General features: G+C 31.9%; 2 protein-coding genes across 2 annotated transcripts; one reads left to right on the forward strand and one right to left on the reverse strand.

Annotated features, from left to right (window-relative positions):
* Positions 1–837: 837 nt before the first annotated feature.
* On the forward strand, positions 838–6,610 carry LOC130654895 (ragulator complex protein LAMTOR1-like). The gene is made up of 6 exons (XM_057457546.1): positions 838–974; positions 4,100–4,173; positions 4,528–4,614; positions 4,731–4,808; positions 5,400–5,520; positions 5,826–6,610. The coding sequence occupies exons 1-6, from the start codon at positions 930–932 to the stop codon at positions 5,940–5,942; spliced, it is 522 nt and encodes a 173-aa protein (XP_057313529.1). The 5' UTR covers positions 838–929; the 3' UTR covers positions 5,943–6,610.
* A 5,674-nt stretch (positions 6,611–12,284) lies between these two features.
* On the reverse strand, positions 12,285–27,570 carry LOC130654311 (uncharacterized). The gene is made up of 19 exons (XM_057456867.1): positions 26,581–27,570; positions 24,971–25,480; positions 23,848–23,938; positions 23,703–23,765; positions 22,547–22,602; positions 22,320–22,408; positions 22,049–22,125; positions 19,933–20,401; positions 18,540–19,299; positions 18,378–18,463; positions 18,011–18,047; positions 17,431–17,604; positions 16,966–16,991; positions 16,627–16,733; positions 16,182–16,545; positions 15,496–15,563; positions 14,740–14,843; positions 14,518–14,626; positions 12,285–14,437 (listed from the first exon to the last, which is right to left on the reverse strand). Exons 1-19 carry the CDS (start codon positions 26,708–26,710, stop codon positions 14,377–14,379), a joined length of 3,381 nt encoding a protein of 1,126 aa, XP_057312850.1. The 5' UTR covers positions 26,711–27,570; the 3' UTR covers positions 12,285–14,376.
* Positions 27,571–27,965: the final 395 nt, after the last annotated feature.

A 27,965-nucleotide genomic window follows, 5' to 3' on the forward strand; every position in this document is an offset into this window, starting at 1 on the left:
CATAAGTGCCAAATAATATAAACAGGGGAAGGTGCCGTACATAATCCGGGCATCGTTCATAATCTGGGCAGAACAATATTACCCTGATTGAGTAATATTACAAAATCTGACTATGTAAAGTTTTTTGATGTGGTTTTTAGGTTGATAGACAATGAGGTGGAAAGATGTATCTAGCTAACATAATCAGGGCAGGCCGGATTATGTACAACATTTTTATATATTATTTCTTACTTAGAACGAACATTTGTTAAGGATCAGTGTCTAAACAACCAAGTAACCATTCATAAAAAGGAACAGGAACATTAGCTAAAATTTAAAATATAACATAAAACAGCATAGTTACGCTGTGATTTGCTTATTCAAGCTTCATTAGACGTTTAAGTTATAGGTAGCATACTATTTATATTGTAACAGCATATTTAAAAGTTCAGCAAATCTGGAACCATCCTCTTCCAGTCTTCGCAAATACGGTTACCATCTTTGTTTATATTCTAAAAACTAGAGTTCATAGATAGGAATACCAATTTTGACCAAGTAGCACACAATACTACTAAAAATATTACAGAATTATTTTGTATTATTTTTATTATAGTATGAAAGCCAGACAGCTTTAGTTTTGTTATTGATGGTCACATGATAGACTTATAAAACAAGGTCCAAAGTTCCAACGCAGTAAAACTATTTACTAATAAGGTTTACCATATTACATGATTTTATACTCCTTAATTTACATTTTAACTAATTTTTTCACAATTGTAAGTAAAAAAAGTTGTTAATTTGAAGCTTTTTTAAATAGTGACGCAATATTACTTGGTCTGTGAAATATTTTAAATTTGTTCTTTCCGATTATCTAAAGCAAAGTGCGGAGACAGAAAACACAACTGCTTAACTGCTGGATGCGATAAAGTTTAAACTGTATGCTTTAAGCTATGGGCTGTGCATTTTGCAAGGACCCGAATAATGGAAAGCAGCAGGTAATTTTGTGTACTTTCGCTATTTTCTTTTTATATAATTTCGCCCCACAGTTTTACTGTTGCCTGCATTAAGTACATGCGTGATATTTTCATTATTTTGGCTGTAGCTACATCTTAGACGAAGATGGTAGCAGTCCTTGGCTCATTAGGTAATATTTTGTATGCAGTTTCATAACTTGATTCCAAACTCACTGTTGGAAATGGCGGCTGACATTGCAAATGTCCAACCGTTTTTGAGAGGGTCGGTCAAAATTTTTTAATTAATACTTGTTCCAAATTTATGAAAATAATATGAAAGAAGTCTGTTGCAAATAATTGTGAATACAGGAAAATGTTCTTTCGTTCAAACGAGGCTGCCGACTTGCCAAAAAACGCTGTATATGTTAGGGCGGCTGCGGCCGCTTTTTGAGAGTTTTTCAAGGTTTTCGTCTGTAAACGCCCAGAAAAGCCTGGGCCTGTCCGAAACCACCCAAATTGTTTTTTGTTCTTATTTAAATTTTTTGTTGCGAAGAAGAAGAAAGGTGCTATTTCGTTGTTTTACTCTCAGTTTATTATTTGTGGGATTTTATTACAGCTATATTTATCAAATAAATAATATAAAAAACAGTTTTTTCAGAACTTCCACTGTTGAGTATATGACTAATAATCTACTGTTTTGTTTATGTTTGGTATTGGGTACCCTAACCATGAAGTTATGTGCCAAATTGCAAATGCGCTATAATGGGGTGGTAGCTGTACTGTAAAGTATCTTCAGACTAAGACAGACATTTATGTTAATATATACATATTTGCATTATTATTTTGTTTACTAACCCTCCGTCATAACCAGAGATTGGTTTAAGATTAAGTCTAACATCCACAACCACTGCTGGACATTAAAAGAATAAATTATACATCATGGTAATAAAGGTTTAAAAAAATGTCGGCACCCTTGTTCATTCAAAAAAAATTTTAATTCTTTAATTATTGTATCTACAACGAAGGAGGGTGTTAAAACAAGCATATTTTTAATTTTTGTTTTAAATCTCATAAAAATTTAGGCTTTTGTTTAACATATATATTAATCATAACGAAGGAGGGTGTTATGACATTCATAATCTTTTTTTCACGAGATGGGATAAGAAAATGTTTGTTTGTTGATATTTTTATAATTTTTTTTATTGTGAAAGTTATGGTCAGGCGGGCCCGTAGAACAACTAAAAAAGTCTAAACAAGAAAAAAGCTTATGACAACGAAAATATTTTTAATTTAAAAAAAAACAAAAAACAATTATTCATATTTAATTGGGCTATTCTCTCATGACATTAATTACGTGATTTTTATAATGTTTAAAGATGTATCATGACGGTCACAATATGGATTGCGAAAGTCACGATGCAACGTGAAAGTCAACCCCACGATGGATCGAAACCTTCACGATGCTAAAAATCGTAAATCGTGTGCGATGCGCATGATACGCGATCCACGATGTTAGGTGTCCTGATTCCAGTACTGTAGATCATGTTTAAAAGGTTAAGAAAAGCATTTTAAAAGTTTAAGAACGAAAAACGACAATAAAAATGCTTTTAACGTGTTATGTTCGTTCATTTTTCTAAAAAAATATATTTCAATAGCCTTCGTGATCTTTAACACTTTCAAACAATAACATGAATGTTTCATGTGACAACAAAAGAATTCAAAATCTTATTGTTCTGATTCGCGCACGACAATAACAATAGAAAGCAATTAAGTTTGTGTATAAACAAAAGATATGTGAACGTTCTTTATGTAGACATGAGATCGTTACATGAGGTTGTAAAACTCACGTACATGTAAAGTTACATTCAAGCGGTACTGTAACTATTATTGTTATTTCAAAATTGGCATCTCAAATTTTTACCTTGCAACCCTTTATTTATTTGAGTTCAAAAACTAGAAATACTACTGTGAGATAGATAAATTTTTTTTAAATAACGAATAATTAGCGTATTGCAGATTTTAGCTTCATCACAACAAATTATCGTGAATGAAGAATCAACTGCAAGTGACCTAATAACGTTCGAGTACTAAATTTTTTAAAAAACTTTTTAAGCTCTATAATATAGTCCAACATCATTTTATACTTGGGGTTCCCTTTAATGCATTGCCATAAAATAGCAGACAAATGTTTACAAGTTTTACAAATATAATAGCAAACATTTTTGACTCATCTCAGTACTTTGCTATATATTAAGAATGTGATAAAAAAAACATGTTTGAATGCAGCCTCAATAACGCAAACTTATTAACTACTGTTAGGAGTAATAATTACTTTGTACTAATTTCTAAGCATTTGTGCAAAGAAGTTTGTTATTGTCAGGGTGACCACTCCTCCTTAAATTTCTTAAATAACCTTAGAAAAAGAAAATGTCCTTAAAAGTACTTAAATATACTTAGAAAAATTGAAATTTTATTCTTAATTTTTCTGATCGTAACTTTTTTGGAAATGTGTTCATGGATTGTTCATCACCAGTGAAATGAGACATTTCTCTGTTACCTGAAATCCTATATTTTCTCTCTTTCAGACCATAATTTGTATAATATGTATAATTTTCTTATCATAGAACATAGTATGTAACATTAAAAAAAGAGAACTAAAATTGGTTTTCTCCTTAGTTATACTTAAGAAATGTCTATTTTTCTCCTTAATTCTCCTTTATATTTTTAATTTTTTTCTTATTTTATTAGTGGTCACCCTGATTGTGCAAAATCGCACATGCAGCACATGCAGCACAAAAATAAATTTGCATGAATATTGTACGGATAAAGTAATTTGAGTCAAAGCTAGGAGATGCAAATCCTTAGTGTTTGGTGTTCAATGGTTAAATTGTTCCCTGACTTCTAATTTTTTTATAATTTCATTAATTTAAGACCACATGTCGACATTGTTAGCATTATGCAAAGTACTCTTATGTGTCTGATTGTAATATTCTGTTGTGGATGTTGCAAGCAGTAAGAGTTTTTTATACATATTTGCACATCAAGAAAATTAAAGTTTATTAACTGAATGGTAGCTGAGGAAGGCAAGGTGGTAGTTATCGTGGTGGATTTCTATAAAAGCTCTATCCAACGGCACTATTTGCCTATATATATTAACCTTTTTTTAGGACTCGGATTATGTAGATGAGCGGTCAAGATTATTGGATCATAATCATACAAAGTCTCCAACAGGACCAATAAAGTATGCAGTAATTATGTTCATTCATGTGTTTATTTATGATTTTATACTCAGAATGAATTTGCAGTCGGTTAATAGCATCTTTTAAAACACTAGGTGTATGAATGTATGTATGTATATATGTGCCACTGTGGAAGCATAGCCACTCTTTAAACGTTTTCATTGTGTTTATATTATTTCCTTTGCTAACTTCTGTTTCGTAAATAAATAAATTTTACAGAAGAGAAAATTTTTGTTAAATATATTTTTGCTAGAAAACTAAACGAGCAGCATAAAATGGCAAATGGGCAAAAAATGTTGAAATATATAAGTGTAAAAATCAGCAATCAGTCATTCTGAAAAATGTTGATATTTTAGTAATGGTGGTGATACCGCTGTTGTCTCGTCCATGACGAAAACAGATGAGCAATCAATATTGAGCAGAATTTTACATAAAACTGCACAGTAAGTGTACCAGTATTTCAACTTGTTTCAATCTTTTTTACTGCATTAATGTTGCATGAAGTTTTCATTTGTTTACAGTGTGTGTCAGTGGAAAATTTGATGTTTTTTTCACTTAGGAATATAATAGACGTGTCAGCAATTGAGCCACACAGCATGGAAAGATCAGAATATATGGACAAGATGAGAAATTATTTGTAAGCTTCTTCCTGAATTTTTTTTTTCTGACGTGCTACAGCTTGGAATAATAGTTTTTTATAAGCAACTGTCCTAAAATTCTCAAAATTTCTAAGGAACTTTAATATAAACTATTGAATTCAAGCAACAATGTTAACATTGTTTATGTTCTCTTCGTGTTCTATAACATCATTTTATACCTTGGTTTACTTTAACATCTATAATCTTCAATTTTTCATCCTTGCTAATTCGTATTGACAGTCGGAACTTCCTGAGAAGTTGCCAACATGTGAACGCGTCAGCTTAGGTTTATCAGCAATTTAGTTGCTGACATGACAAAAATTAAATTATAAAAAGATTTTCTTGGACAGTCTTTCGCAAGATTTTAACAAAATTTTATTCAATGGTAGCATATTTGGCCTTTGTTTGAAACTGGGATGTATAAAAGAAGTCTTTGGCAGTGCAAAAGGTGACAGTGTCATCAAAATAGATTTTTTAGTAAGTTTGATAGCTTCCAAAAAAATGCATTAATCAGAAGTTTTAAATACCCATGAAAGTCAATAGATGTCTATTGTTAGCATCTCTGAACCAACCATTTTTATTCTATTTAGAGAAAAGACTTCCAGTAGTGAGTTTCATGTTCCAAAAACGAAATTAAATCTGTCATCTGTTACGCATGCGCCAATGAATGTCTTATTAGCAGAACCTCTAAACGCCACAGATATAAAATTGGTAGGTTTTTTATTTATTTGTTTAGTGTTATGGTGACCACAGTACTAGAACTTACTAAGAATTCCTCAAAAGTTTTAGAAAATTTTAACAAATAGTTGAAAACATCCTGGCATTGTCCTGAATGTTTATCTTAAGAAGTTAATTTTCAAATCGAGAGTCAATGAATTTCTGCAAATTTTGAATGATGAACTGTTTTTTCTCCGAATTTTCCTGGAATCTCGAAACACATTGTCCTGGAATTTAGGTATTTTCTTATCTAAAGTCACTCTGAATGTCATAGTAGTTTTTTGACTGATTCTTTTCAGATCACAGACTCCAGTGTAGCAGTTGCAGCAGCACTCTCACAAATTAACGTCACGTGCAAAGAAGCTTTAGTAGAAACTCTTAGTGTTGATAACAAAGATCCTGTGGTGGTCACGTGATTAAGTGCCACACTCGATACAAATTTATAAATTAAAATTATTAAATAAAAAGAATAATTTTTTATACAATTACTGAAATTATCATTACGATGGTAACAGACAGGAAGCAACAACACGTAGAACAGCACGATGCGATGTAGCAGGTGCACTAATCTTGACTATATTGTGTATGGTATTTTGTCTTGAGTTAGACGTCCTAGAGTGATTACCTATCCACATTAACCTGTAAGAAAAAGAAAAGGGGTGGGTAATTTAAAAAAAAATTACAACTAGATAAAATCTTTAGGGACGAAAGTCAGTGTGGTGACAGCATACAGTCAGTTTAAGGACGATCTTAGGAAGAGAATTGTTAATTTTAAATTTTTTTTGAGAATGTTGTAGTATCTTATTTTTTTTTACATACAGTCGTTGTAAATTTTTTATTCTTGTGTTCAATATGAGAATATACAGTATTGTGTTGTGAAATTACACAACCTGTATATGAAACCGTGTTATGGGCAAATAGTTTGAAATAAGAACTATTTCTTGCTATAACAGTTTTTCGTTGATTTATATTTCCTGTTGTAATGTTCACAAATTAAATTTTATAGATTTTAACTTATCAAAAGATACATTTTTGTGCACAAAAGCGATGCACTTACAAGATGTAGTAAAATAAGTTCTCTTTTTTTGCTGTTTTTGTTTTTGTACTAAATTAGTTTTAAGTTTCGACCTTATAACACTCGGTGTATAAGTTTTATTTTACGGAAAATTGATCACTGAGAAAACTAGGTGTTTTTGTAAACAAATCGAATCATTAAACGCTTGACGAGATTGATTCTTATCTCTTAGGTCCTTATCAAAAGGTGGAACAAAATAGCCTAATTGCAATTATTTCTGTTCGTTAAGTGTCCCAATGTTGAGCTGAAAGCTACGGCCGAACCCTTCATATAGACGAGATTTCTAATGATAGCCTCATTTTCAAAGAATTATTATCTTCAAATCCAAATAAAATCCAATGAGAATATATTGCTCTAAAAGTTCAGTCTATCTCGGATGACGTCTTAATTATTATAATTTATGAAATTCGGAAATTTTAGAAAAATTCCATTTACTAAGATCTGCTCCGCAAAAGAATTTATTTTGCCCCCGTAATTGCAAAGTAAGTTGAGAAAACATGTTTTAATTTTAAAAGCGAATCAAAATAAAGTTCCATCATCGCCGTATTTATTTTCCTGTGACGTCTAACGGTTTCTTATAAGAAACCACTTTATAAGAAAACTGACTAGAGGTCTTATAAAAAATCAAGTTAGAAATTTTTACTACTTTTGCGGAAATTAATTTTAGCGAGTGTTAGTCGAGTTTGTGAAAATTTATTCGCGAGGAAAAAAATTTGGAAAACTCGCTATTTACAAAATTCACAGAAACCAATTTCCGCGAATTTTGGAAATTTGATAGCGGCGTAATAATGGCTCAGGGGCCACAAGACGAGGTTGGTATTTATTTAACCCCAGCCCTAAGAATCAAAATGCTATCAAATTTATTATCCGCTAAATTAGCAAAATGTTATTCTTGTGAATTGTTAGGACTTGTCAACTACGCGAAAGTTAGTTCTCAATATCTCCTTTACAACTACCTAAAATCACTAAAGTAAAATTCACACTTATTGACGATTTTCATGGAAAACAGGGATGATAAATATATTAAAATATAATGATTATATATTAAAATATAAAAATAAGAAACTTGACAAGAAACTTATTCCTCAGAATTTAAGAAAATGTTACAAGTTGGCCGTTTGTTTGGTTTGTTAAATTAAAAAAACGTCTGCATAAATAATAACAATGGTAATTCTACTGCTAACTAAGTTGTGTTGTTTTTTTTTTTACTAAAAAGGCCGCAAATGAACTCTCCTTATTCGTTGGTTCACCTTGATGACTTCTTATGGCTGAAAATAGCCTAATTAATTTTATATCAGAACATTGAAGTTGGGAATGGCTATAACAAACAAAATAAAAACAATGTAGAGGCTGAAATCTCTTGAAGAAAACACACAAAAAATAGGTAAAGGCATCAAGGTAGAAACCTTCAGCAGAATCAATTTCTGGCATTTTTGCGAAACTTGCACTTAGATTTTAAATCACAAAAATATTATTACAAATAATTCAGGCTATAGTGTAAAATAAGAAAACCTCCATCCTTGGCCCCAGATCTCTTTGAGATAACTTTCTAGGTTAATCTCAAAGAGCTCTGGGAACAAGAATGGAAACCTCAAGTTGAATTCAAATTTTCTGCAACGCCCACAAAGACAAAAACATGTTTTTATAAAATTGACATTAAGGACTGTTGTAGTATCTTTTTCAGTTTAAATTTTGCTAACAGAATTTAAGCTCAGTAATCAAATTTAAAGACAGTACGGATACTCCAACCTTAAAAATTGAACAGAAGGAGATTTGCCTCACTATTGTTATGAAAGGTTGTAATTTTAAATCCACAGAAACATTTGTTGCAGTGGGAAGCGTCTTCAGTTTGTCATCGTATGGATACTACTTTAATCGTCGGATAGTGTCCAATACTGATAAATCCGTCACTTTATACCTTCCTTCTTCACTCATAAGAATTAGGAACAGCATTTTCATTTATGTTAGGTAAAAAATTATCATTATGTTTATATTTACAAATTATACCAGCTAAAGTGTTTTTGTAACTAGGCGAAGCGCTATGCAAACTTGCCCTTAATTGTAGCATTCCCAATAAAAAGACACAAAGGGCCAAGTATTAACGCCCACATAAGGCGTAACTTAGTAAGCGTAACGCCAAATATTGAATATCCCATTCCGTCAATCTCTTGGTGTTTCTCCACACGAGATGAAAAGTTAAACAGCGCATCAATGGATTTAAAGGGTGAATCTGTTTGCGCCATCTTTGAATAAGGAATTTCTAATATTTTCGCGATCAATTTTTTCTGTATATCAGCGACTTTTGTCAAGTTGTACCATGGTAACGTAAATAGCAAAACAACTTCTACAGAAAAAATTACGAATGAGCTAACAATTTCGAATAGTATAAGCGAAAAATTAGCATTCCTTTTGTAACTAATAGCCATCTTGAACATGTTTGCAGTGGTATAAGCTGTGAGAGAACCCCACAGAAAGGTGATTAATGTGAGCACTGATATGTATGTGTGAAAGTTTGCCGCAATATCTTTTATTTTACGATGAATATGTAAATACTCCTGAAATAAATCATCCAATATCTTTGTCGCTTGCTTCACACGTTCAAAGTATTCCTCCAGCTCAATACACTGAAGCGAGCTAATGTGTACCACGTAGAAAAGAAATGGCAGGGAAACCACCCTAGTGTAACACGAGCTTAAGAGTTCGAGAAAATCTATCCAGCCGTAGTGCATGGAAGGGATTTCTGACGTCATTTCAATTATGACTGGACCAAGAATTGAGAGAAACGGTAATGCGGTCAAACAAAACCAAGACCAACCAATTAATAGGTTGATCTTTTTGTTGCGACTGCGTAATTTGCTTTTTAATCGATTTAGCTGTTCCGTGGATTGAACGTTCTCTTTTAATCGAGTTATGATCCTGACAACATAGTTGGGATATCGAGCAAATAAATACATTCCCATATTATGCAAAATAACAAAGCGAACATTTCGAACAATTTGAAAAATAAACATCACCACCATCGTGAAAGGTCCAATAAGTGAGACTGTCTCTTTATAACGTACAGCAAAAAAATACATATTGAATCCAAAACAAACCCAAACTAGAACCAATGAAATTACTCGAAATACACGATGAAATCTTCTCTGTGTTGAAGATGTGTATGCTGGATTTGAATCAACGCATTGAAAAACACGGCACATGTACTTATGAAGGAACGAATGACGAGAATCAAAAACGTCGTCATCATCTGCGATGTCGTGTGAAGTTTCAAAAACATGATAAGAAGTAGTTAATCCTTCCATACTGCACGTTGACGATATTTCAGTAGTAATTAATATACAAAAAATTTAAGATAAAGTTTAACATTTTGTTGGCCAATGTTTTGTTTAAATAAACACCCTCATTGTCTTTTTTAATCACAGTGGCTTTTGTAATATTTTTAAAGAAATTTGAGTTTTATCGTCCGCGATGGAGAGGTAACATGACATAACCCGAAAAGTTTTATTGTTGGGGAAATTGCAAAGTTGAAAGAAACATAAATGAAAGAATCTAAGTTTTGGTTTCTCTTTAAAATTAAAATTTGTTTAAATTACAATCTTGGACATAAATTATTGCAAAGCTCGTAGCCACAAGCAATTAAGAAAGCCGTTTCTATGCAAGTAACACGCACTACGAACTTGTCAATGTCCAAAGCAGACACTTTAGGTTACTTGGTTACATCTAAGTCTTAAAAGGGTAAAAAAAATTTATTGAAGTCTCGGCCCACATTCATGTCAAAGTAAAACTTTTGCAGTCCACTGGATGCAGGATACTAGCTAAGCGGTGCCGCTTGGTTATTTTAAGCAATAGCAAAAAACGTATTTTTGCTTTAATATATTATGTCCAGGATTCTCGAGCGTTATACCACTACAAAAAAACTAACGTAAAGGGATCTGCCATCTAAAACTAACTTTGAATAGATCGAAAGTATATATGAAAGGAGAATAAAAAATTGAATGATGATATTGCAATCTCAACCTCGATCCCAGGGATTTTTGATATAAGGAGAGAACGCGTACGCATCCTATCCTCCTATCAAAAACGCTACAGGCCGCGGGATCGAGGTTGATTGCCATCTAGCGAAGATTGATGACAGTAGAAAAAGATAAAACATTTGCAGTAAAATCACCTTTCTCATACTACCTCCGCATTTATTGCAAAAACGCTGCACCAAAAAGCGGGAAAACTTTTTTGTACCTTTCCAACGTCACAGTAGGCATAAATTACAGACCACCAGAATATAGGACGGTTGCGTTTTGCAGACTGTGCAAGCAATGTTCTTTATGCTTTGAAAAAATAAAAAATTTTTAGTTTATTATATTTTTAACAATAACTAATTATCTGAACCGAAAATTTCGTTCGGTGGGATAAACAAAAAGTCGTAACAACGAGTTTAAAACACTGTTACAGACAAAATGTTACAACGTTGAAATAGATAAAATATTAGGTAGACTATTGAAGATAAGGTAATTGGTAGGGTAGGTAGTTTTTATTACAGACGGTCCCAAGATCGTGCTGTGATGTTATCGTTCCATGTTCAAAAAGTACAACCTCGATCCCAGGGCCTGTAGCGTTTTTTGATATGAGGATGAAACGCGTTTCATCCTCATATCAAAAAACGCTACAGGCCCTGGGACCGAGGTTGCGAAAAGTAAACAATTTCTGTTATTATTCAGAAGCGAAAAACATTAAATATGATGACAAAAAAGCAGACCATCACTGAAGTTATTTTACAAGCTAAAAATATCATCGATTGTTTTCTGTCAACATAATTTCTCCAAGTTGTGCATCGATTGACGCACGGATTCCACAGAGTGATAAAAGAAAAGAAAAATTCCTTCGACTGGTGCTTTTGTAGTGCATTCATACTGTCAAACAGAATAATTTTTTCGACGAGCTATTCTACCTATACAATTAGTTCGTCTAAATATAAATACAGCTATTACCACCATTTTCCTGGAGATGAATTAATCGAAATTTGTAGAGATATACAAGATCCCCTAACGTTGGTACCAAAAACTCTTTTCGTTTACACAGTAACATTTATCACAAACTAAATTGAGAGGAACGGAAAACAATTTTTTAGTAATTATTTAATTCAGCTGAACCACCACGGCAAAAAAATAGTATTTTTGTTAATATTTTTAAGTTTAATGTAAATATATTGGAGAGGAAAGAAATCTCATTAAAAAATCGAAACTTTTTTGTCGGTCAGCGCTGCGTCGCAACGAGAGGGCTGTTGGGTACCACAGCAATGTTGTTCTTGGCGTTTGTAATGTCATGCCGCGAATTTTTTTCTTGTGTGAACTAGTTTTTTTTAAATTTGTTTAAAAAATTATTACAAACTTCTGTATGTTAATGACTTATAACGAAATTAGTACCGATGTCGTTAATCCAACAACAACACCAATAAAAAAACTGGAGACGATCTCTCTACCATCAAGGCTATCAGTTGGTTGCATATATTATAAACAAAGTAGATTGAAGCCAACTTGAGCATCCTCGTCCCCAGGGTTTGTTGCCTGATGTCAAAGCCGCTAGAGCTTACTTGACGGCTAACAAGCCGACTTCGATGTCAAAAAGGCAAGAACCCCTCAGGACGAGGTGGTAACTTGAGGCGAGGTGGTACAAAAAAGGATTCGTGTTGCAAACCTATGTTTTCTTCACAAAAATTAAAATCAATATACACTACCATGATAATAAATACAAAATTATATCAAATATTACATATGCCATTATATAACAATGGTGGCTTCCTTAGCTTATATGATATTTCACGCCTGCTTTTTACGCCCTTAAGGTGGCGTAACGAAGGGTATAAATTTTACTAAAATAAAGAATTGTAATCAATCCACGCAGAGCTCATCAATCTGTTAAAAAGTTACGTGGACGATAAAAAAGCTGTTTTATTGCGAAAACTTGCGCGAAAAAGCATTTATTGCGTAATACTTATCGTTAAATAATCTCTATTTTCTCTGACTACTATTTAGTTGTAAATAAAATCTGGTCGGAATCTACATTAACGAGTTATAATCTACAATAGCGAGTAAGATTCTACATTAACGAATTATACACTACAATAGCGAGTAAGATTCTACATTAACGAGTTATAATCTACAATAGCGAGTAAGATTCTACATTAACGAGTTATAATCTACAATAGCGAGTTAGATTCTACATTAACGAGTTATAATCTACAATAGCCAGTAAGATTCTACATTAACGAGTTATAATCTACAATAGCCAGTAAGATTCTACGTTAACGAGTTAGTATCTACAATAGCGAGTTAGAAATTATACTTATGAGTTAGAACTGCAATAGCGAGTTAGAAACAATTTGCATTTGGGAGTGACCATTCATTTATCATAGTTTCTAAGAAATTATACTTTTAAACTTATTTACAACAAATAAAACAACGTGTAATATACATTGTATAAATCTCAAGTATCTCAAATCTCAATAATCTCAAAAAAAAAAAAAAATTCGCCATAAATTTCAAGTTTTTTCGCAAAAACTTTGCGCTCACAAACAGACATTTTCTCACCTTTTCACCACAATTTTAACACCCAACATTTTGCAAAAAATAATGCTGAAAGCTCGCTTCAATTGGACTGCATTTTCCGCCATAGTACAAAAAGCTCAAAAGTAAAATCGTTGCGCTACACGACTTTTATAAGAAACATACTTTTCGGGTTCAGGCTGGATGTTTCTTAACCTTAAAAAAAATTTCTTGAAAATTTAGAGTCTGATGCCTGTTTTATCTTTTATCTCTATAATAATAGCCGTCGTCTGTCTGTCTCTGGGCGGACCCCTCGCTGAGAAAAATGATGTTACGGAAACACGAATATTAAACGCGATACATTTTTATCCACTTTGTTGCGACGGGTAAATATAAAGGACGGGCGAACCCGTGGATTTTTCCACGGGCAACGACTAGTCTATATTATAAGACCCATATACGTCTGTCCGTCTTTGTCACGCAAAATAGTAGCTTAGCTGCGCAAGTAGAGAGACGCACGCAAAGCGGTATAAAAAGGACGGGTGAACCCATGGATTTTTCCATGGGCTAACGATTAGTACCTTTAAAATTCTTATTTTGCGAGTTAGCAGTTGAAAGTACTCATAAAATAATCTTAGCATGTAGTTTAGAAACATTGTGTTTCTTATAAAAAAGACGTGTATAAAAAAGAGTGTATAGCGGCAAATGAAGTCGAGTTGAAGCGGCTCTACAATGTATATAAATTTATTATATATAAAACGACAAAATTAAATTACTTCATTAAAGAAAAGAGTTAAAAAAATTTAACCGCATTAAATATCGCTTCAACATTTCAAACTTTAAGGCCAATTTGGCCGCAGCCTTCAGCGTTTTGTATCTAGACATGCACACTGAAGCACTAGAGCTTAAGTCAACTTCCAATTTTTTGCAGATGAACAACTATTTAAAAACCAATAAAAATTCAGACAACGCTGCCATCATCATTGTAATGAAAATGATGAGTACCGACGTTTTAACGTTTGGAAGCTGCGATCATAAACTCTTTCACAAAAAAGACATGTTGAAACTTTTGAACAAAAATAAAAAAATAAATCCACCCTTCAGCGTTTGTCTACCATCTTGTAAACTTCTCGAAACATAAATAATTCTTTATTTAAAATCTTGAAAAATCCTTACTTAATTATAAACATGAGATATTTAGTGGATATGGTTTTAAATAAAAATTCATAGGTTGAGTTACTTGACACCACTTCTCAGATAAACTTTTATCATGCCGCCGTTTTTCTGCAGTTCATACCTGTAAAACAAATGATGTAAGGTTAAGCGAGACGAAAAGTTCAAAAACATAACCAAGCAAGTAAAGAAGTATGTCAACACCTTAATTTCCGCACTTCTATACATCTTAAAACAGCACTCCTCACAGCTGAGACACCATTTTTACTATGGTTACCACGACCAGTTATGATGTACACTATTCGATGATCGACTGCAAATAAACAGATATAAATGAATCAATAAAATGGGCGGACGAACAAAACGAAACGAAAGTACAGATTTGACTTCCAGTCTCGTTTTAATCAACTTAACAGAGTGTCATACCTTGATATGCATTGTCAAGAAAGTTCTTTGCAGCTCTTACCGCTTCATCAGCATGTAAACCATGCAAATCTATAATTTGCTGTTTTGTCATGTATCGCTTGTTCCTGAAATTTGATTTTAATAAAGCCTTGGATTGATTTTAATAAAGCCTTGGATTACTTTTTTTAACAAACATATTGGTAGAACAAACCATAAAATTTACGGTAATTTTCAGATCTGAAATTTAATTTAGCCAATGTTTTGACATAGAAATAGTTGATTGACTATTTAAACCTAAAATTCTTAACATTTACCATTTTTTAACATTTAATTATTGCCATATCGAAGATAAAATTCCTGACTTGTTTCTGACATTTTGGCACCTTGTTTTTTTCTTCTATATAGAATAAAAGTATATATAGCCTTATTAGTTATGAGGGTCTGTTTACTGACTTCAGAGTTAAATCTCGTCTGAATTTTTTGCGCTTTTTTCAAATTATCTCTGACTTTAAAATAAATTTGAAATGATTTCAAACAAATTAGGCGAGAAATTACATCTATTTGGCAATTTTCTTCTTCTTTAATTCAATTAAAAAGCTATTAAATGACTAATTACTGGTAATTGCTATAAAAAATACTTTCTATTTTTGATTCATTAACTCCGCTAAAATTGCGACCAAAAGTTTATTGGTCCGGAATAAAGTTGTTTCATTTCTTAAAAACCACAAGTAGTTGATAGATGTTATACAACATAAAATTATACCCCCAAAAACATACCGTCTCTGAAGAGTTAAATCTGCAGCACGCGCATGCGCTTCTTTCATTTTCATTGTATGTTGTCGTGCCTGTAACGTGAAAAAGTGGATATATAACCGCAAGAGTAAAATATAGGCATGACTGGGTGCCATATATCATGCACTGTTTTTGCATTTAACCCTGTACAACTTGTTACAGTGAAACAACAATTAAAAGTACATGTTCCAAATTTTCGAAGCTAAGTATAACAAAATTTGGAGTTTAAATAGTTCCACAGCAATTTTGTCCATCAATAAGCTCATGATTAAAAACGAGTTAAAATTAACTATTCTCATGTTTTGCTACATGTTTCATTCGTTTTCCCCGATTTTAAAATTGCAGATTGCAAAACAAGATGACGTCAGTAAAAAAATTACTCATTTTTGTGTCATATTGATGTTACATCACTTTATTAGGAGTTATAGAGAGTGGACGCTTTACTCCCGTCATATCTCATTAGTTTCACAATTTTGGGAGGTATTGAAGATTTTAAGAGGTTTGGGGGTCAAATTTTAATATAATTTGTTCCACATTTTAGAATAGTGTTCTGAATGTATTCAGCAGAGAGAAATCCGAGAACAGTGGGGACTTCAGAATATAAACACATCAAATATTTTCAAGGAGGGGTGTGGTAAATTGACACATGCGTTGGTAAGCAAAAAAAATACCTTGTCAGCATAATATTGAGCCACGTCCCCTTTTTTCTCTTGAAAAGCTTTCGCAGCCTTTTGGTAGCATTCAGTACGCAGGTTTCTATGTAAAATTGCTTCAGCTCGAAAATCTCCGTAGTCTTGTGTTTCCTCATTCATATCTTGATAGAGAGAGTTGTTAGAATCCGGAGAAATAACGATCACAGGTGATTCGGCTTGTTGAAGATGCGGCGTGGAGTTAGATGCGAGGATTTTTTTCCGAGGTGGTGAAGAAACAAGTTGCCAGTTATCACCACCCCCCTCAGCGTGCACGTTCTTTACAGACTGGTTGGTTAATCCACATGAGTCACTGACCAGTTTTGTAGCAGCTTCAAGATTGTAACTTAGATAATAAACGAATAAAAATGAAATATTCACAGCAAAAGCATTATTTTAATCTTTGTTTGCGCGTAATTTGCATTACCTAGAAGCTTCCAATACTTGATTCAAGTCATCCTCATCAACTCCTGGAAACTTATTGTACAATTCATTTCGTATTTTTATCTGCTTCGGAGTAAGCTTACTGCCATCCTTAATAAAGATATGAAAAAAAAAATGGTAAAACGTTATATAGTGGATAGCGGATATGTACTTTGTATCGTAGCTTTTTAAACTGTCAAAAAAAACATTCTGTGGATTCTTGTTTTTACGTAAATACAAGGGTGGTTTCTTATTCGACAGGGACACTTCTCCAAGGGGTGCTAGTTCGATGCATTACTGCATTCCGTTTTCAAGCGCATATTAAAAAGAGAAACACACCAACCTTTGGCTGTGAGGTTGAAGGTTTAACTAAAAACAAAAAGGAAAATTTGTATATGGTATATTTAATAAAAACATTAGAAGAAAAAGCCAATATCGTAGAAAGGTTTATTCATCTCGTCCCTAAACCTAGAAACATGAAAATACATTAGCCCTTGCATGGTGGCAAAATGTTTGTGGAATAAAATATCGCCTTTTTAGTAAGGTAGATACCCTTCCACCCTTCAAGGGCGGCATAATGTTCTATTTAACCGGTCTGCTTTCAAACAATCCCTATACTATCTATCCCCTGAAGAAAAACGGAAACCTGCTTTGGATGAAAAAGAAAACTAGAAAAAGTATAAAATATTTAAAGCTTTTAAAAATCTTTCTAAAAAAGCCTGTTGTTTTGACTTTTTTCAACCTTCGGAGCTCCTTTTCAAACCTCCTAAATAATGCAACAGACATATTTGAGAAATGACAATCATACCTGGTTCAAGCGTTTTCCAAGGACTCGAAGGTGAAAATAACGTACTACCAGTAGTTGAAAATTGTTTATCAATAGGCAGTGGCTTTGTTTTCTTTTTCTTCGACTTTCCCCGACCATCCGTATTTTCAATGGAGAGATTTTCTTCATCTTGTAAACGTTTTGCGTATTCTTCGTCTGTTTATAATAAAATGTGAATCATTTCTTCTTTTTCACAAGAAAATTAACTAATTTCTAAGAACATTAATGTCTGTGCCATGACGCTAAATTTTAAAAGTTACAAAATTTTCGCGCAACATTTTTTTTCACACACGAGGTGTTTTGAAACACCCAATAAGCCAAAAATGGCTATTGTCAAAAAAAAAAAAAAAAAAGTTTCCCGAAAATAAGGAATATTTGGATAGATGTAAAGTTAGAATAAAAGTAGCTTTTTAAATTGAACAATTTTTACAATTTCAATAATGCGGCAGCGGATTACCATGTCTCAATTAAGAAACAAAAAAAAAACTGAAATAAAAAATATGTTAAACACTATTTTAAAAGCAACATTTATGAACAGTTACGAAAAAAAGAATGTACATACCACCAGCAAGCATACAATCTGCATTTCGTTTTTTTGTCTAAAATAGGCATCATTATTAGAATAAATTTGATGCAAAATTGGGTTTTATATGAAGTGTTCTGATGATAAATTTATTAAATTGTAACGAGGATTGATTTTCGGAAATGCCAATCTTTAAACAGCCCAAACCTCAATTTGGAGGAAAAAACGTTTGGACACATGAATTTAATCTCGTGAAATTCGTGTCACAGGAATCACAATTTTAACTCTCTTTCTCATAAAAACTACCAGTTATTTCGTAGTGAGATCTTCAATAAATTTTCCATCTGTTTTGCAGTTATTTTAATCAATTCCAAAGTAACAGAGAATATACACAGTGTAAACCCACCTTAATAGCCTGAAGCCAATTTGAATACATCTTCTTACCAATGTCCTCGTCCATAACAAATACATAGTCATCATCTGAAAGCATTTCTAAATCAACAGAGAAAAATATGAATATCATTAAAATAACACGAATGAATGAAAAATAGAAAGTTTTAATACTCACCATTTAAATCAGTTTCTTTGCCATATTTCTTTATCAATTGTTCACCTAACTTTTGATCAATAGCTATTTTCAACTTCGCATCCTCATTATCAATATCACACAAAAACATACCCCCTCTGGGTTGCAATTCAGTTCCCGACTGTACATCAATGTCTCGCAAAACACCTGCAGCTTCAATCTCTATGTCGTCATCATCGTTGATAGTGACGATGTCATCTTCGTCAGGCAATTCTTCAACTTGGGATAAACGAGACAAGTAATCAGACGTCCTAAGTAAATCTCCATTATATCGTTTTAACCAATCTTTAAGAAATGCAGCAGAAAAATCTGGAAAACATTCACACAAAAACTGAAGGCTGAAATTTAGCTGCTCGTTATTGACTAGCTCTGGCATTTGGTCTTTTACCCATTTTTTCTTTGAATCATGCATGTCAACATCAATGCTTGTGACAAAATCAACATCCGTTCCCTTTTTAACCTGATTGGGTGGATGTTCGTCTGACCAAGTTTTATATGAATTTACAATTTGTCCAATTCTGCCTTGAGAATTCTGTTTATTTGCACTAGATTGCATTTTAAAATCATTATCCAATACAACGCGAGTTAACAGAGGAGGTTCAGAAAATAAATCCTGTTCTTTTCCCTTTTTCAAGTTATTAGTTTCCTTATTTGTTGACTTTTGGTTATTTTTGGAACTACTTGGTAACTGAATCTCGTTGTTTTGTTCTTTAGTCAAGTCAGTGGTATGAAAAGGCTTATTCTAAAAGGTCAATAAGAATATCATTCCAGATTTACAAAGTCAAATAACATTATTTTTTTTAGTAAAGTAGTGTCACTTATATTTTTCATTCTCTACAAATTAGAGCAATTTCAACCGAAAACCTTAGAGGACGTTAACATGAGAAGTGTGAAATGATTTACACTGTTCTTATTCACTAAAAGAACTGCTATCACTTAACAACATTGATAGAAAAGTAACTTCATTATACTGCTGATATACCTTGGCAAATCATACATATTCTATGGAGATTAACTATTACATCCTCTCATAACTTAATAACATATGGTTGTTGCATAAATAGCAAAACTTATCTAAGAGATTCTGGAAAGTTGAAGATTTTAGAAGCTTCTAGTATACAAAAAAACGTTAGACGTTTCTAAGAGAAGCGGTAATTCTGTATTCAGACTGGTCTTTTTCAGTATCAGTTGAGCAAGCCGACTTGACATCAGCTTTAAGTAATTATCAATGATTATCGACATATAAATCCATGACACCTTAAATCATATAAATATTTTCTTTCCTTACAATTTTTTTACAAGTACCCACCCACACCATAAATCATTAAAATCCAAACAACAAATTGACGAAAACACACAAAATGAGCATACTTACTTCTCGCTGAATCACCTGTGTCTTACTAGTTGGTGAATAAGTGACAAACACATTTTCAATTCCATCAACGACCTTAGTGATTTCAAAATCTTTTATAGATTTATTCGGACGATCTTCAAACTGTTTTTGATTATTAGAACTACCTTGTATTGCTAATTCTTCTTCAACATCCAATTCACACGAAGTAATGTTTGTTTTGGTTATAATGCGTCTGTGTGTCATTGGACTATGTTCGGGAGACTTGCGTTGGTGAGATGTTGGACTATTTTGGGGTGATTTTAGGTGTCTTCTATGATTAACTGGACTGTTAGGAGGAGACCTTTTCCTCACCCCTCTACCAGGAACATTCTCTACAGGTGGTACGTAATTTGGATTGATCATACGTATGAGACCTGTGACAGTAATGTTTCGTTCATATCGAGCCAACATATTCTCAATTGCTTCTTTTGGAACCCAGTGAGAATTCTTTCTAAACAAACGATCAGAACATGTTTTGAAAAACTCAACTTAAAAACTTTGTAAAACAAAGTAAATGACAACTTTATTGTCCTCGCGATACCTTTGTGGATATTTTATAAAGATTTCTAAGAGCTATGGTAAGTCAGATGTAGAAATCTCATATACAAGATCCACAAAGCACGACCAAAACAAATGCAACCTTTCTTAGATATACAGCACTCCTTTCAATTTTACGATTCCTCCCCTTCATGTATAAGACCTTATCTTACCTAAACTTATAATTTACAAAAACTACAAAATACTGGGAAAATAAAATCCTGAATCAAATTTTTTGTGGTTGGCAAGAAAGGTCAGTCAGAAAAAATGACAGGCAAATATTTTTTGACCTTTTGACCCATAATTCTAAAAAAAACAAGACGCAAACACTAGTAGACCAGTTATTAACTAATGAAATTTATTGTATGCTTCTTATTACCAAATATTTGTCAATTTCACTAAAAAGACACAAAAAATCAGTTAAACTTTTTAATGAAATAGACAGCACTGATAACAACTTTATTGCCTGTGAATTTACTTGTACAATCAATTATAAAAAAGCACCTATCACAGTAAATTTAAATTAGCATACAATAAAATTCCCAGCTAATAAAACTACTTTATTTCATCGCATTATTTGTTTTGGCTAAATAAAAAAGTAAACAAAACTTTTTCTAAAGCACAGAATATTTTTATAAAGGATGTTTTATAGGTGATTTTAAGGAGAATTAGAGAAAATACAACAGACTTGGATGGTCACAGATGCAGAGACACAGTTTTCATCTCTTATAATAATGCGAAGAGTGTGTGTCTGTCTATATCAGGCAAAGTGTTCATTTTCTTTTGATGTAGCCGAAAGACCTATATGTCTCATGTTAAATTTTCTGATGTAAAGGCGCAATATTTATATCTTAATTTAAATTAATGAAGCCATTACAATGCAGCTATAACTTTCAGGCCAAATAACTTAAAAACAAGGTGATGATGTCAGTCATTTTTCACCGCATGGGTAACTAGGGACCACCTGGGACCAATTTAACGTCAATATCTTATATTAAATTAATAAAGCCAGTGCACTTGAAACTTTGAGGCTAAATAACATGGAAATGAGGTAGTGACGTCGGTTTTTTCACTGCATGGGTAACTAGGGACCACCTGGGACTAATTTGGGTAAGTTTCCCAAACCAAGTTCCCCGAATCCGTTTCGGAATGGACAGGTCAATGACATCATCAAAAAACCTTTAAATCCCAACATCTCTGCAACCGTTTGTCAAAGATACATGATCTTATACATTTTCTTTATCAGCGTTTCAAGATCTATACAATGAAGAGAACATACAAATCTATATCTCATTAACCGTTCATCAAGAGCACATGATCATATACATTTTCTTGATCAGAGTTTTAGGCTCTACATAACAGAGGCAACATGAAAACAAGATTCTAATTTTTTTGTGTGGATGGGTTGCTTACGTCATCAAAAAATCTAAAACAACCTATTTTTTCTGCCTTAGTGGATTTTTCCACGGGCCTTATTGACTAGTATCAATATCAAAGACGAATAACATAAGTTGTTATTCATAGTTGGTTATTCAAGCCTAGCTTGATTGTCTTAAATTACCTTGCTAAAACACTTGGTTGCCATGCCCAGGGTGTATCTGGTTCTAATATCATTATTTCGTATTTGTGTCGCAGTGCCTACAAGTAAAACAAATGAAGAAAAATTTTAATAGCAACGTTACCTCCAACTAAAAAATGTTATTTTTGGTTGTTTTGTTTACAACTGGGAGTACAGCTAATCAATTATGTATCATATACTGATAAACTACCAGTATAAATAAATAAGATCAACATTGTAGATAATAATTAAGCAATGCGTCTGAAGAACTCACCATTGCAACATATGGTTTCATTTCCCATGCTTGAGTATTTGTGTTGTCAATAAAAACTGGGGAAAGTTTATATTTCAGAGCATTGTTTGCTGAATTAAAAAATATTTAGTTTATAGTCTCTGGTAAAGTACATTATATCAATCAAGAACTAAAGCTGAAGTATTAGGAGGTTGCAGGATAAATGTTAAAAGATTATGTAAACAAGTACTCAGTTTGGTCTAGTTTACCTCGTTCTTGATTCCAACGATGAGCTTCACTTAATAGTGTAGAATCAAATCTATATCTAAATAAAAAATTAATTCTTTTATAAATGCTAGATCTAAAAAACAAACCATTTCATATTGATTGAGTATTAATTAATTAATTAATTAATTAATTAATTAATTAATTATTTAATTAATTAATTAATTAATTAATTAATTAATTAATTAATTAATTAATTAATTAATTAATAAGGGTATTGTAAGAGAAGAAATTGTGTGCCAAAAAAATTTGTGGAACTTAAGTTTCGGAATATAGCACCTTAAGCATTGTGCAAATTACAGAATAAGAAATGCAAATGGACAAAATAGGATTGTGAATCTATACTATAATCTGTACGTATAGGTTACTTAATAGTGTAGAATCAAATCTATATCTAAATAAAAAATTAATTCTTTTATAAATGCTAGATCTAAAAAACAAACCATTAATTAATTAATTAATTAATTAATTAATAAGGGTATTGTAAGAGAAGAAATTGTGTGCCAAAAAAATTTGTGGAACTTAAGTTTCGGAATATAGCACCTTAAGCATTGTGCAAATTACAGAATAAGAAATGCAAATGGACAAAATAGGATTGTGAATCTATACTATAATCTGTACGTATAGGTCAAAAATTGGTGACATGAGAATGCCATTTTTCGGCCTGTTTATTAAAATGTTGGCATTTATACTAGAAATTGTTCTTTACCTGTGTGAATTTAAAAGAATGTATCAATATTACTAGCTTGGCAATCACTAATAATAGAACAGCAAAATTAAAAGAACTTAAAGTTCTACTTTCAGTGTGATAAACACACATTAGAGTAAAAAAATTCTTTGCAAGCCCAAAAATGCAAAATTAGATAATCGCATTTTACGGCAGGGTTTTATAGGGAAACACGGACACATGTGGGTCAAAAAAAATCATTTTGTTGCTTTGATAGTTCTTGAACAACCGTAGTAATTTATCAATGCATGCAACAGTTTTTCAAAAACAATAAAAAACGTGGAGTTAACTGCATATAACTTTTAGAATGCACTGCAAATTCTTAAACAGGACTGTCGGAAGGTGACCTTCTCAGGCAGTCGAAAATAAAGAAACTCAGAATTACTATAAATAAAAACTAAAAATGACCTTACTTTCCATCTTTAATGAAATAGTCATCTGCAGAACATCTAATTGCTGTGTTACCTCCAAGTGCTCTGAAAAAAAGGATTTAAAAAGTGAAGATTTATTAATATTATATACACTAAAAAAACAATAACAAAAATAGCGTAAATATACTTAGCCATGAATGATTTTCCTGATCCTGGTAAACCTCTCATCAAGACCAAAATTAAGTTTAATGAGTTGTTTATTCTCTGTTTTAACTGATCTATAAAAATACATATTATTGATACTAAGTTTTAGAATTTTTTTTATAAAAGTCATTTTATACACACACAAAGCTTTCTACTATGTCATCATTAACCAATAAGAAAATGTCAAAACTTTTAGCATTTAACACACACAAACTTGTGTTTATTATACAACAAAAGTCACAAGTGAGAAACGATCCTCATAACATTCTTTTATTCCTGTACACTGCACAGGGGCTGTTTTTTTTTTATGTACAAGATCATTAGGATAATTCAGGAGATCGTGTCTTAATTTAGACCATGCTTAAAATAGTTAATACAGGGTGAAATTCAACAACTCAGAGGAAAAACCAATATCAAAATGCAAATTAAATCATAAAGAATTTCTTGAATGAAGTCATTTCTTTATTAAAGTCATTTCTTAGTTTTTTACTACTTATGTAGTCCGTTCTTTTCTTTGCTTTATTGATGTTTCACAATTGCTTCAAATTTCTTCTAATTTGAATTTCGAGGTTATCTACCTTAGTCATTAATACGAAAGAATGTTCATCCTGAGTCACTTATTGATGCTTGTGTAGTTGCCAAGAAAAAGGTTTTGGTAGTGTTATCATTTAAATTATTTCTGAAATCATTTCCATGATTTACAAATTATTTTCTGTACGATTAGGATCTTTGTAAATAATTTACTATAAGGATGATATAAGATATTAAGAAATAAGACGTTTTCTTCTCAACCTTCCCATTAAAACAAGTGAGGATTTTATGCATTTATAGGGGAAGCAAAGTTTTGAAATTAAGGAGACTTAGTGGGTTTTGCTCATGCTTTTCCTGATTTTTGTCACGCTTTACAAATAGAAAATAACTTGTGAGAATAATAAATATCTTCAATAGACTTTATGAGCATTTTTTTTTCTAAAATTAATTTTTTAAGATTAATTATTTACAAATAAAAGAAACTGAAATTACTCTTTTTGTAGCCCCACTGAGGAAAAATGTTGTTCAGCTAGATAATGCAGTATATTATGCACCTAAAGGTCGAACATACACACCTTTTGTTGTTTCAGTTGAAGTATCTTCACGTATGTCAAGGATTTGAGTTTTTTGAAATGATTGCGGCAAAGTTGCTTTATGTGGTGGTGCTGTTGCACAATCTCTCACAACTGAATCACAAACAAAAGAGTTGGTCATTCCATTTAACAGATTGACTTGCTTTGAAGAATGTAATACATCTTTCTCTGGAAATAATGTAGATTTATTAGGTTGTGATAAATTACCAAATAAGGAATACTGTTTGTCATTTGAAGGGATGGCAAGAACAACAGAGGAGTCGTGTGCAAGCAACGTAGATGTACACATTAAATCATTGGAGGTTCTTTTTTGTGAAGTAGTGGAAAGTTGCTCAAACAGATTGGTAGGCTGAGGCTGATTAATGTTTTTTGGTGTTACATCTTCCACTTTATCAATTTGGTGAGAACTTGCAGCTCGAGATTTCAATCTATCAGTTTCAGTATCTAACATGTCCCCTGCCATTACAAGCAAATGCTCATATGCAGTGTTTTCTGAAATAAATAAACAAAATAAATTTATAACTGCAGCGAAACATGCACAAATGTAAAACTAAGTTATGTTCAGGTAACAACGTAAGAATTTGAAAAATACAAGTTTGGTTAGTAGAGGAAAAAAAAGGATCGCAATAAAAAATAATTAAAAAGCTCTATTGGTAAATCTTATTACTTATGTTGACGGATACAGTAAAGGAAAGTGATCATGATTTGTTTAAAATTGTGATATCTTTTATATTAATTAAATATATAAATGTAAATTTTAAATATTTGGAAATAGCTCAACATTTTCTATAGGTATGAATAAGTTTTTTGGACTGAAAAAACAACAAGGAATTTATTATGTCCTTATCATGTTTGATGTCCTATGTATTTACAAAACTGATTATAATAACCAGCAAGGATCTAAAATGGTTTTCCAATTGTTTTCTTAATTGTAAGCATAGTTTAGTTTGAATTTACAATGCTATAAAAATTTAAATGTCAGGGTCAACAGCTTGATTTTAAGCCAACTTGATTTACACTGAATTTATTTGGTTTTGTGAAAGGACTTAAATGTATAAGCACAGGGGTTAATCCAGGAAATTACTTTGGGCATCGGTAATACCTTTGCAGAAAACGAGACAACTCAATTTGTTTGTATTAAACAGTTAATATTTTAAAGTAAACCTACAAGGTCTAGAACCGTTACCACCACATTTTTTCCCTATCAATCATTAGAAGAAGTAAGGCAGTTTTCATCTCTCTATTCTAAGTGCTCAAAATAGATGTCCAAAAATCAGTATAACAATGTCTAAATTGACCTGTATTAGCCCCTGAAGCACTACTTCACAAAAAAAAAATGAACACAGAGCAAAAGAGTTTTATATAATTACCCATGGTTTGTAGTTTTTTGTTGAAATTATTAACAAGTAAATAATGGGTTATTTGTAAATAAACATGCTTGAGATACAATCTTAAATTTAAAAATCCACTATTAAAAATTCTGTTTTTCTTATATATACATAACATAAACATAAAAAGAAACATTTTTCCCTTACAGTATCATTGAAATTAAACAACAGACTACTAGCAAGGAGGGTAACATATTATATTACCATCATAATCACAGTTGCTAAGTACCATATCAATAATTTCCATCTCAACCTTTTTATGAAACATGGTGTACAAGTTTTTCTTTGCATTATTTCTTTGATTGATTATATCTGGAGTTAACAGTGAAGCCATGGCTGTTATTTTTCTAAAGTAAAAAAAGAAGGTCTGTTTGATAGTTTTAAAATATATTATATATAAACGAACATAATCATACAAACTGACACAATTAATTAAAAACTTTTCCTTATATTGTAAAAATAGAAGTTGTGAAATAAATAAAAAATAAATTAGTGGGATTCCTGTATTTAAAATGAGATTTTATATGTTGTGGCAAATAAGTTTGAGGCATGGAAACATTCTTTTTGCGATGACCACCAATTATGGAACATATATCCTTGCATTTAAGCTTAGAATGTATGCCATAGTAACAAGAAGCAAGTTTCTGTAATGCGCCAAGATGTGTCAAAGAAAAAAATTGTCAGAAATGCCTACTTTAATGAACAGTGTACTAAAGTTTTTACTTAAAGAAGTATTAAAATCAGGACTGGAAAAACACAACTGGTGGGAAAACAAGCAGCCCCTAATTATAAGTCACAACCTCAAGTTGTGCCGAAAGTTACTACAAAGAACACATTAAAATCAGGACCAGTAAAAACACAACTGGCAGCAAAACATATGGCTGCTAAGTTATAAGTCACGCTTGCTAGTTTTGCCGTTGGTTTTGCTGCCAGTTATGAACTAGAATCTATATACTTTTTCCAATTCAGCCACCAACTGTATAGCTATAGCTATACCATAAATATAGGATAAATAAACACATTAGTTATATATTCTGCGGGCAGTGAACATACTAACAATAAGTCCTAACAATAAATTGCCTTTCAGAATTATACCTGACAAAATGTTACCTGACAAAATGTTACCTGACAAAATGTGACCATTACCTTCCCAATTTAAAGGGATTCCTGCATTGAAAATGATATTTTTGTATGTTAAAGAGGATAAAAAAATTGTTTATTAAGTCTTTTGGAATTTTTAAAAATCTTTTCTTGTTCTCAAGTAATTTAAGATTTAAATATTTAAAACCTGATAACTTATGATGTCATAAGTACTTTTCTAAAAATGCACACTGGAACCAATGACAGGGTATGTTTGATGAGATTGACTTCTTATTGCACATAAACAAAAATAGTTTTGAAACTATAACTAAAAAGGTGGCCTCCTTAGATTAGCTTTTGCTAGTGGTCGGTCTCCTGACTGCTATAGCTTGTATTGTATTATTATTAACATACAACTTTATATACATTTATATTTTTATATATTATATACTGTACAATCTATATAGCAGCAAATAAATACTACTACTACTACTCAGTATATTTTCTAC

This window comes from Hydractinia symbiolongicarpus, chromosome 8, assembly GCF_029227915.1.
Source record: "Hydractinia symbiolongicarpus strain clone_291-10 chromosome 8, HSymV2.1, whole genome shotgun sequence".
Lineage (NCBI taxonomy): Eukaryota > Metazoa > Cnidaria > Hydrozoa > Anthoathecata > Hydractiniidae > Hydractinia > Hydractinia symbiolongicarpus.